Source organism: Heterodontus francisci, chromosome 23 (genome assembly GCF_036365525.1).
Source record: "Heterodontus francisci isolate sHetFra1 chromosome 23, sHetFra1.hap1, whole genome shotgun sequence".
Classification (NCBI taxonomy): domain Eukaryota; kingdom Metazoa; phylum Chordata; class Chondrichthyes; order Heterodontiformes; family Heterodontidae; genus Heterodontus; species Heterodontus francisci.
The window spans coordinates 43518833-43531101 of record NC_090393.1 but is presented as its reverse complement, the minus strand read 5'-3'; the positions used below and the strand labels follow the sequence as shown (position 1 = coordinate 43531101).

The 12269-nt window shown below is 39.8% G+C and overlaps 1 protein-coding gene across 2 annotated transcripts in view; it reads right to left on the bottom strand.

Moving 5' to 3' along the window:
• Positions 1 to 12269, bottom strand: part of fbxw8 (F-box and WD repeat domain containing 8) — a 183934-nt gene that overhangs the window by 159984 nt on the left and 11681 nt on the right. Inside the window, exon 5 of one of the 2 annotated variants that reach the window (XM_068055169.1) lies at positions 5630 to 5789. The exons of the other annotated variant lie outside the window; for it this stretch is intronic. Coding sequence (XP_067911270.1) covers positions 5630 to 5789 — 160 coding nt within the window. The remainder of the gene's footprint in view (positions 1 to 5629; positions 5790 to 12269) is intronic. 2 annotated transcript variants of the gene reach the window in all.

Sequence of the window (12269 nt, the reverse complement as noted above, 5' to 3'; positions counted from 1 at the left end):
AAAGAGGATATCACAGCTGTGCTGAAGGAGGGCACTATGGAGGACTCGAGCAGTGAGGCAATATGGACAGAACTCAGAAATAGGAAGGGTGCGGTAACAATGTTGGGGCTGTACTACAGGCCTCCCAACAGCGAGCGTGAGATAGAGGTACAAATATGTAAACAGGTTATGGAAAGATGTAGGAGCAACAGGGTGGTGGTGATAGGAGATTTTAATTTTCCCAACATTGACTGGGATTCGCTTAATGTTAGAGGTCCAGATGGAGCAGAATTTGTAAGGAGCATCCAGGAGGGTTTTCTAGAGCAGTATGTAAATAGTCCAACTCGGGAAGGGGCCATACTGGACCTGGTGTTGGGGAATGAGCCCGGCCAGGTTGTTGAAGTTTCAGTAGGGGACTACTTTGGGAATAGTGATCACAATTCCGTAAGCTTTAAAATACTCATGGACAAAGACGAGAGTGGTCCTAAAGGAAGAGTGCTAAATTGGGGGAAGGCCAACTATACCAAAATTCGGCAGGAGCTGGGAAATGTAGATTGGGAGCAGCAGTTTGAAGGTAAATCCACATGTGATATGTGGGAGGCTTTTAAAGAGAGGTTGATTAGCGTTCAGGAGAGACATGTTCCTGTGAAAATGAGGGATAGAAATGGCAAGATTAGGGAACCATGGATGACAGGTGAAATTGTGAGACTAGCTAAGAGGAAAAAGGAAGCATACATAAGGTCTAGGCGGCTGATGAAAGACGAAGCTTTGAAAGAATATCGGGAATGTAGGACCAATCTGAAACGAGGACTTAAGAGGGCTAAAAGGGGTCATGAAATATCTTTAGCAAACAGGGTTAAGGAAAATCCCAAAGCCTTTTATTCATATATAAGGAGAAAGAGGGTAACTAGAGAAAGGATTGGCCCACTAAAGGACAAAGGAGGAATGTTATGCTTGGACTCAGAGAAAATGGGTGAGATTCTAAACGAGTACTTTGCATCGGTATTCACCGAGGAGAGGGACATGACGGATGTTGAGGTTCGGAACAGATGTTTGATTACTCTAGGTCAAGTCGGCATAAGGAGGGAGGAAGTGTTGGGTATTCTAAAGGGCATTAAGGTGGACAAGTCCCCAGGTCCAGATGGGATCTATCCCAGGTAACTGAGGGAAGCGAGAGAGGAAATAGCTGGGGCCTTAACAGATATCTTTGCAGCATCCTTAAACATGGGTGAGGTCCCGGAGGACTGGAGAATTGCTAATGTTGTCCCCTTGTTTAAGAAGGGTATCAGGGATAATCCAGGAAATTATAGACCGGTGAGTCTGACGTCAGTGGTAGGGAAGCTGCTGGAGAAGATACTGAGGGATAGGATCTATTCCCATTTGGAAGAAAATGGGCTCATCAGTGATAGGCAACATGGTTTTGTGCAGGGAAGGTCATGTCTAACCAACTTAATAGAATTCTTTGAGGAAGTGACAAAGTTGATTGATGACGGAAGGGCTGTCGATGTCATATACATGGACTTCAGTAAGGCGTTTGATAAGGTTCCCCATGGCAGGCTGATGGAGAAAGTGAAGGCGCTTGGGGTCCAAGGTGTACTAGCTAGATGGATAAAGAACTGGCTGGGCAACAGGAGACAGAGAGTAGCAGTAGAAGGGAGTTTCTCAAAATGGAGACGTGTGACCAGTGGTGTTCCACAGGGATCCGTGCTGGGACCACTGTTGTTTGTGATATACATTAATGATTTGGAGGAAAGTATAGGTGGACTGATTAGCAAATTTGCAGACGACACTAAGATTGGTGGAGTAGCAGATAGTGAAGGGGACTGTCAGAGAATACAGCAGAATATAGATAGATTGGAGAGTTGGGCAGAGAAATGGCAGATGGAGTTCAATCAGGGCAAATGCGAGGTGATGCATTTTGGAAGATCCAATTCAAGAGTGAACTATACAGTAAATGGAAAAGTCCTGGGGAAAATTGATGTCCAGAGAGATTTGGGTGTTCAGGTCCACTGTTCCCTGAAGGTGGCAACGCAGGTAAATAGAGTGGTCAAGAAGGCATACGGCATGCTTTCCTTCATCGGACGGGGCATTGAGTACAAGAGTTGGCAGGTCATGTTACAGTTGTATAGGACTTTGGTTCGGCCACATTTGGAATACTGCATACAGTTCTGGTCGCCACATTATCAAAAGGATGTGGATGCTTTGGAAAGGGTGCAGAGGAGGTTCACCAGGATGTTGCCTGGTATGGAGGGCGCTAGCTATGAAGAGAGGTTGAGTAGATTAGGATTATTTTCATTAGAAAGACGGAGGTTGAGGGGGGACCTGATTGAGGTGTACAAAATCATGAGAGGTATAGACAGGGTGGATAGCAAGAAGCTTTTTCCCAGAGTGGGGGTTTCAATTACTAGAGGACACGAGTTCAAAGTGAAAGGGGAAAAGTTTAGGGGGGATATGCGTGGAAAGTTCTTTACGCAGAGGGTGGTGGGCACCTGGAACGCATTGCCAGCGGAGGTGGTAGATGCGGGCACGATGGAGTCTTTTAAGATGTATCTAGACAGATACATGAATGGGCAGGAAGAAAAGAGATACAGAAGCTTAGAAAATAGGCGACATGTTTAGAGAGAGGATCTGGATCGGCGCAGGCTTGGAGGGCCGAAGGGCCTGTTCCTGTGCTGTAATTATCTTTGTTCTTTGTTCTTTGTTTAATCAGCTTTTAGTGGTTTTACTTTGAGAAGATAAAGAGTGATACCCCAAAAATTAAACTGCCAAGTTGGATAAATTGCTTGTAGTCTGTTCACAATACATTATGTTCTCAGACCATCACTACAGAAAGGTGGAAGCATATGCACAAGAATGCTAAATTGCAATCTTACTTCAAAATCAATAAACTTCGCTGGCAACAATTATGGCAATGATAACATTAACACAAAATTATCAATGGATACAAGCGTGATTAGTAGGTTACACATTAATTATTTTAGAGGAGTCAATCTGCCTTCAAGGATTAATTATACAGAAGGTGAACTATCAGCAGTCTGGTCTGTTTTTCCACAATACAGCACATTATTTTACCTTCCTTATATGGTTCAATCAACCTTATTACTGGATACTGTATTATTTTGATTCAGAAACCCAAAGTGGATAAATGCAATACACCAGCAAGGCCAAAAAGAGAAGACAACATAAATCAAGAAATTAGAATTAAGGGTATATGATATGATGCAGGTCCACGTGTCTTGAAACAAGTGGTTAAATATTAACCACCATTCTAATTGGTAATTTTTGAATCTCATTTAGAATAAATTACAATATATTGCCCAGAAATACAAGTCAAATTTTATATAATTGCTTTAAATTGTTTAACAAAGGAAGTTATACTTAAGTTCTATAATTATAGGTAATTCTTAAAGGAATAATCAAGACATAAGTTGGGGATAAGCTCCATTACCCATAAGAAGTGTAAAATTGGATGAAATAATCAATAAACCTGCTGTCAGTTAGAACTGTGATAATATAATCACTCCACTGCTTCTGCTATTTATGTCATTTCAAAATGAATGCTTAAAAAAAGAATCTCATGATTTATGAGAATGCTTCAAAAAAAAAAAAAGGTCCTGCACTAGGATGTAACGTGTAGTTAATCAGCTACTTTACGGCTTTTGATTTTCTCGACACTGGCAGTTGGTCTCACTTTATTGCATGAACAAATAGTGTAGAATGTCTAGAGTTAGTTGCATTGGTAATTTACTAATCGCTTAGACAAGTTATTATAAAAAAAAGTAAGTTATTATAAAAAAGTTATCAGCACAAAATAAACATTTCAAAGACTTTGATTCACACAAACTGGCAGGTGTTAAACTCCAGAAAACTTGTTATGGAAGGATAATGCTGGAGCCTATCTTTACTCAGTTTCACATTTATTGCACAGAGTAAAAAGATTACAAATATGTAGCTCCTCACTCAAACCCTCCAACAGTCTCAGTAAGTGTCTGCTTATAAGTGCTCAAGTAAGACCCCAATTAACACCCTCCGCCTGCATATAATCAAACAATTGATACACAATTAACAAATTCCCTTCTTTCTTTTATAATACAACATGGATTAACATGCTCAAACAACATTTCAAAATAAATTCCATGTTTTGTACAAATTATGAACATGCTCAAAAAACATTTCAAAATAAATTTCATATGGAGTACGAAGTATTACATTGTGAGACGCCCCTCATCTCGCATTCCTAACAATTTCTTAGTCTAGCATTTCTTTTTGTGAAATTATCAGATAGCTGATGACTTGCATCTACCCATTTAAGTTTGGACATTTCCTTTCTCTCTAGCATTTGTTTCAATCCAGCAATGTTATTACGTAATCTTTTCTCACTCACTTTTTTGTAGACTGTACATTGTCCCACGAAGAATGATTATCCACATAACATTCAATGGGTATCCTATCAGTATGTTCAGAATTTCACCCAAAATATTTGACAAATAGAACCCCATATCCACTGCCTCCACAAGACCCTGTGTTTCTGCAGGTAAAGTGCTTTTAATGATCCGTTATATTTTCTTAGCCTCCCAAGTTAAAGGACAACATTTCTCATTTTCACCCATCAGAAATATTATGAAACCAGGTGCACTCAAATATTTATCAGCAAGATTAGCACGTGAAACATCACTAAAAATTATTAGCTTCATGTTCTTTGGGTCACCTAAGGATGGGAATTTCAGTACACATTTCTCCAAATTTCGTTTTTTATTGTTTTATTTGCCCTTAAAACATTCTCAACTTTTGGGTGTTTCATCATCGTGTTTAACTCCAGCACATCGTGTTTAACTCCAGCACATCGTGTTTAACTCCAGCACATCGTGTTTAACTCCAGCACACTTACTGACTGGTGAAGGGCAGCGCAGTGGTTAGCACTGCAGCCTCACAGCTCCAGTGACTGGGTACTGTCTGTGTGGAGTTTGCAATTTCTCCCTGTGTCTGCGTGGGTTTTCGCCAGGTGCTCCGGTTTCCTCCCACAGCCAAAGACTTGCAGGTTGATAGGTAAATTGGCCATTATAAATTGCCCCTAGTATAGGTAGGTGGTAGGGGAATATAGGGATAGGTGGGGATGTGGTAGGAATATGGGATTAGTGTAGGATTAGTATAAATGGGTGGTTGATGGTCGGCACAGACTCAGTGGGCCGAAGGGCCTGTTTCAGTGCTGTATCTCTAAATAAATAAACATCAAAACTAGCATCAGGCCTAGTCTGAGAACACAACCAGTTTAATTGACCAATCAAACTTCGCAATTGCACAGTCTCTGCTTTAGATAGATCACCACCATCTTTCTGTGATGACCTAACACAACTAACTGAGATGGGAGTAACACTCTCTAAATAGGATTGTTGATTTAAAGTTATTCTAGACTTAGACTGCTTAATATCTAAACCAATGTATTTAAAAGACCCACAAGCCTGACTCCCAGTCATAAATTCTGCCCTCATCTTATTAACACATTCCTCAAATTCTGTAGTACCACCCCATAAGAAATCATCAACCCGTGCATCATGAAGATGCCTGAAAGTTTCCCTTTATGATACCAATAAAACATTGCAGTTTCTGCTTTTAATTGAATACAACCAATTTTCAATAAAACAGATCTCACCGAGAAATATCCCACCCTGGAAGCTGCATTAAGGCCACACACGCATTTGTTCAGTTTCCATAGTTTTCCTTCTGCATCGGTTTCCTCTTTAGGTGGTTTCAGAAACACTTCTCTCTGAACAGTATCACCCTGCAGAAATGCCGCTTTTATGTCAATGGATCTACAGTCCCAAGAATATGTGGGCAAAAGAGTTAAAAAGATGTTCAAGATTATTTTTCCAGCTGTAGGAGAGTCCACTCGAACATCGGTCACCCAGTCGCACTTCAAAACCCCAAGCAACCAGCCTCGCTTTAGCCTTATAAGTTCCATCAGGAAGGTCTTTTTCAGTACAAATACACCTATGTGACATGGCTGGCTGTCCTGTCTGGTACCTCAGAATAAACTCCAAAACTCTCTCCAACTCTAATTCCCTATGTTTTGCTTCTCTTATTAGTTTATCCTCAAGTTTATTGGCAGCCACCCCTTCACGGTCATGAGGACTTCTGCTTCGAGTTCTATTGCGAGACTGCTCTCTAGCCTTTGTTTCATCGTGGAATCTGCTCAAACTGCAGCCTCTATTAGCACTTTCGGGACTACTGCTAGAAGATCTCCCTCACACATTATAGGTGGCTCTTTCGTACGTGATCACTTTCTTATGCAAGAGTCACTTCCAGACCCACTGTTAGACCTTGCACTGCACTTTCTTACCCCTCCACTCCTTCACTCCATTCTGCCAGTCCATAGACCTTGCTTCTTGGCCATCATTTGGAACATTTAACCAATATTTAAACTTGCCTGTAGATTTTCCTGCACATCCCACAATTGTTGCATCCCTCCATCTATTAGACCCCCCTGGAATATATGTTACCTGAGTACCTACTCAGGGCAATTGTCCTTTGGATGCGATAGCCCTTTCTTGTGCGTCATGATTCCTCACATTACTATCTAACCCTTGATCTATCTCATTCTGTTCATCAGGACCTTCATCACAAAACACGAGTATTTGAGGCACAAGGTGCATCGTTTCCCTCTATCAACTGCTCAGATTCTGAAATTTTGCAATCAACCTCAATCAATCGCGAGGAATGAACCTTAACAGCTTGATTTCTATGCTTGATAACTACCATCTTACCATCACGACCTTAACAGGGCCCTTCCATTCCCTATAACCCTCTTTTTTATAATACACCAAATCTCCTGAATTAAATTCTGCCTCAGGTGGCCTTATACGATGCCTCAGAGGTCTACGAATTTTCTCAGAGACTTCAGCCTTGATGAAAGCCCATCTCCCTGCATGTAATGCATTCAAATGTGCAGAAAAAATTGAGCTAATTGTAGTACCTTCTAGAACAGGAGGACTGTCACACAGTACAGAAGGAAATTTAGGATTTCACCCATAGACCAATTGATCGGGACTATATCCTCCAACCATCTGAAGCGAATTGTTCGCATGAATCGCCCATGCCAGGGCAGTTGTCAACTAGCAGTTTGGCTGGTCAGCTAAGATTTTATGCAGCATTTCATCAATCACTGCGCGATTCCTTTCACAGAGCCCACTGCAGAAAGGACTTTCAGCTGCAGTATTCATAACCATAATGTTCATGTTTTCACACGACTCTGAACTCGTCATCGGCAAACCCCCCTCCATTATCAGTCAGAAACTTAGCTGGTGCCCCGAATCCAGTCCCTATCCATTTCTCCATAATTTTGTCTATAATCACCATTAAAAGCATGGTTCAGTGGCCCATATAAGGTGATTAATAGGGTGGGTAACGTAGATTACTTGATTGACACCCCTGATCGCCGGAAGAACTGGTTGTGTCACATCAATATGTTAAAGCAATATTATCGCAAGGAGGATAAGCCAGTACAGGTATGTCAGGTAATGGGGACTGTTGAGAAGGAAAAGGATCGTGAGGATGAGGCAGAAAGAGGCCTCGACAATTCTCAGATTGAACCTCCGACTATCCAATTAGTGAATACAGAATGGCGAGGAAAATTGGATAACATGCTTTTGCACTTAGAGGCAAAACATGATGTACAACATGATGTGGATATAGGTTAATATGTTCCTTTTAAACAACATCCTTACCGCTTAGGTCCGGACAAACAGGCGCAAATAAAAGCAGAAATCCAATACATGCTGGAAAACAACTTAAATCGAACTTAGTCAAAGCAGCTGGAGTTCATCAATAGTTCGAGTGCCTAAACCTGATGGGTCAACCCGACTTTGTATAGACTACTGAAAAGTCAATGCAGTTGCAAAGACAGACCCAATTCCGCATTTAAAAGACTGTATTGACAGGGTGGGCAATGCTAGGTTTCTTACCAAGATCGACTTGTTAAAAGGATACTTGCAAGTTCCTTTGACTCCTCAAGCCAAAGAGATATCAGCTTTTGTAACACCTGACGGTCTTTATCAGTCCGAGGTGATGCCATTTGGGCTAAAAATGCCCCAGCCACTTTTTGAAAATTAATGAATAAGGTGGTAGCCAGTGTTCCCAACTGTGTAGTGTATCTTGATGATGTACTAATATACAGTAACAATTGGTAAGAATACTTAAACCAGCTAAAAATTATGTTTAAAAAATTGCAAGCAGTGGACGTAGTGATAAATCTGGAAAAAAGCGAATTTGGAAAAGCAAGAGTAACTTACCTCGGACACATAGCTGGGCAAGGACAAGAATTGCCAAAAACGGAAAAGGTACAAGCCTTAGTAGAGTTCCCTATCCCTAAATCTAAATGGGAAATAATGAGGTTTTTAGGGATGTTCCGTTTTTACAGGAAATTTGTATGGAATTTTAGTACCGTGGCTGCTCCATTACCCGAATTTCTACAAAAAATGAAAAGCGTCGTCTGGTCAGATGAACGCCAGGCAGCTTTTGAAAAGCTAAAGGCAATCTTAACTCATGAACCAGTGTTGGCTGCTCCAAATTTTGCGAAACCCCTCAAAATAGCGATTGATGTTAGCGACCTGGGGGTTGGTGCAATCGTATTGCAGGATGACGAATTGGGCATAGAAAAGCCAGTAGAGTACTTTTCAAGAAAACAAAATTGCCATCAAAAAAGTTTTCCACTGTGGAAAAAACATTAGGACTTTTGCTGGCTCTCAAACATTGAGCCAAGACTACAAAGAAACACTAAATATACACTGACCATAACCCATTAACATTTGTGGAAAAGTTTAAAAATCGAAATGCAAGAATATTTAGATGGAGTTTATTATTATAGCTTTATCATTTGAAAGTTGTACATATTTCAGGGAAGGACAATGTTATCGCTGACGCTTTGTCATGAATTTAACTTTAAGTTACATAAATGGCGATGGTACAAAGAAAAGTTCTGTTAACTATCAGTAGAGTGAATGGGGGCATGAATGTGAAAAATTGTTTAGAGTGTTTTTTTCCAGTTTCTATTTTTTGCATTGTAATGAAATGCATTTTTAAGATTGGCGTTTCATTTCGCCAAGGGCAGAGGTGTCACAGAATTATTTTTTTTCCTCCTCTATTTAAAAGTATGCCTTTAAGACTGTCTAAAAACAGTGCACCTTTAAGACAGAGAGAAGATTTTTAGATTGAGAACAGTGCCACAGCAGCCTGTTCCCTAGGCAACAGCAGGAGGCGTACTGTAATGTTTCAATTTTACTGTGCAGGGACTGGCTGAAACCAGTCTGATCCGGAGCCCAACAAAGCGTGCTTACTAAAAAAGATGCTATCGATATCTCAGCAGAGAAAACCTACATTGAGCTCAGACTGTGTTTGCCTGAGGAAAAAAAACCCTGGAAAGAACATTTTCATTGTTGCAGGTAGTAAATTCTGTTTTACATCAAAACTCCAAGCAGTTGCTGCTACGGAAGTAACTCTCTCTATTGCCTGTTTGTGTTTGCTGGAATTCTCAGTGCCGAAGGACTGAGAGTTTGAAAATCCAAATAGACCTGTTGCTGTGCTCCTCATTGAAAGAGCTGTGTGACACCTGCTGCAGCTGAAATACTTTAAATGCCTATCTATTAAAGACTGTTTCGTTAAATTCACCTGGAGACTTCGAGTGGCATCTGAATATTCTACTCTGGGACAACCTACCGACCGGGAATGTAACCCACAAGGACTTACAACCCAGCTATTTATTTTTATTCCTAAGAAACCCCATTGTTTTAAAAACCAGTTAACTGATAGTTTTTGCATGTATGTGTGTGTGCATGGGAGTTGGCTAAATGAGAAGTCATAAGGCATTTAGACATAAATTTATCTTAATAGTGTTTAAGATTTAGTTTAATAAATAAATAGTTAATTTGTTGTTGTTTAAAGATACCTGGTTTGGTGTATTTCATTCTAGGGTTAAAAAAGTGTTTAAAAAAGTGTTTGATTTTCCAGTTAGGTGGGAAAACTTGAATAATATGTAGTGACCTGCGGGGTGATGGGTCTGAATTGACAGTGCATTGTTCCCGACTTGGTCCTAACAACTGTTATATTGAATGCCCCATTTCTTCAGTGATTCTTTTCTTTGCCAGGCAGCTAAGAAGTTGAGACTAGTGAATACCTCTGTGACTACGAGTATACACTTTGTATCATGGACACTGGTCCAAAATAAAAACATAATACTGTAGAAAAATATTATTTTGAAATAGCTAAATAAAGTTCCATAATCTGGCAAAATCTGCTGTGTGCTCTTACTTCTGTTTACTTAGTTTCCTAGTACACCTGACGATGTGTTGCTTGAGATTTATGATCTGCCAGAGTGTTACTTATGTATTAATTGGAAAATAAAGAGCTTCCAGTAGTAATTCAGTACGTACCTCAGGGCAAAGGGATTTGTTAATATGGTCATATTTCAATTCATAGGGAGGAAGCATTGTCTTGCCTGTGCAAAAGGCCCTTGACTGCTGGACCCAAGAGCAAGTATTGGTCTGTGCCCAAATCCCAACAGCACTGCCTTAATTAAAGTGGTAGATGCTGCAACATTTATTCTGGGGTGTTATAACACTGTATTTTGAAGTCTGGAAATGATAAATACACACAAGACTGTACTTAGAACACAGTATATAATATCAACAGATTGACAGAAAAAAGATGATGATTTGATTGTCAGAGTGAAAAGAAACAAGTTACATTTATACAGTGCCTTTCATGTCCTTAAGTCACTCTGAAGTGCTTCACGGCCAATGAACTACTTTAAATTATAATCACTTTTGTTACGTTTGCATATATAAGCAAATGTGGTTGCTAATTTGCACACTAAAATGTCCTGCAAAATAAGATGCAAATTATAATACAGTAAAAACCCACACAGAAAAAACCCATGCAGACAAATTTCTGACAGGTGCTGCATTCTAAAAATAACTTTGAAACTGTCCCGTCTAGCACTTACATTGAAAATTCGATGGGTTCTTTGCTCGAACAGAAAAGCATCTTTTATGCCAAATTAGAAATGCGATAAATTAAATTTATAGCTGTTTCGGCAACAGAAAGAGGAGGAGCCAACCAGCTTAGATTTTTCTACCTCTCCCCACCCACCCACCCAATATAAAACTATTCAAGGTTTCACAGCAGGAAGTCCATTTTAAGACTACACTGCTGGTGTGTTCAGGATGCTGATCTTTCTTTATTCTAGGAGCTTTTGATGATCACAAAGCTCTAAGTTGGGACAAAGTACAAATGTCAGTTTTGCACAAACTGCATACTCCTGGAACTGGAGAATATCAATAACCTCTGAAAAAGCTGGATTATAAACAGAATGCAAAATTCTGAGTTAAACATAAAATGAGCCCAAATCCTCTTGCTCACTTTAACTGTGCAGAAGAGGTTATACATTTTTGAGAGAGTACAAAGAATATTGTTTTCCTTACTTCTCCCAAACGTAAACTAATCAGGGCTTACAACTAAGTACTTTTGGAATATTTTTTTCACAGATATTTCTTTTATTGAAAGCATTTTACATATGTATATGTACAACAGATGTACAAGATGAAAATTGCTAATTTTAAATACACTTTCAAGAGAGCATATAGGGAATTAGCTGTGCCTTCTAAAAACAACTGTGAAATTTATGGACACTTGGAGTAGCCCCAAATTAATAAAGTCAGCTGAAATTCAAACCAATGACATTATATTGTACTGTAATTGATTTATTGAACATCCAGCATTATTCAGTATGTTTTTTTTCTCTAACTTGTATTATATCTACCACTGTATGCAAATATACACTGCAGTACAGACTTACTGAAAGTGCCTGGGGGGGGGAACTATTCTCCGTAAATATGATGTATGTGCTATTTTATGCAGGAGTTCAATTCACTCAGTGTTAAAAGCTGTTTTTGTTTTTTTGCATGAATGAACAGCCATTATGAAACCTCCTCACATGTATTGATGTCAGTGAGGTCATCTTCCAAACATATTTTCCAAACGGCTGGCAGGTCATTAATTTATAGGGTCAAGGAGATGCAAGTTTCAGAAAAAAAAAACAGGCAGTACAGACTGCTTGGACACACAAGCTATCACCCATTATTTCAAGTACTACAAATTTCTTAATACAGGCCTATCACCATGCAGAGGTGCCAGAGGCTGGATGTTTCCTGGGTGGGGGGTGGGTGGGGGAAAAGAGAAAATTGGAGGAACAGTCATCTCAGGGTACATTAATATTCTAGCCATCAAAAAAGTGCCATTCA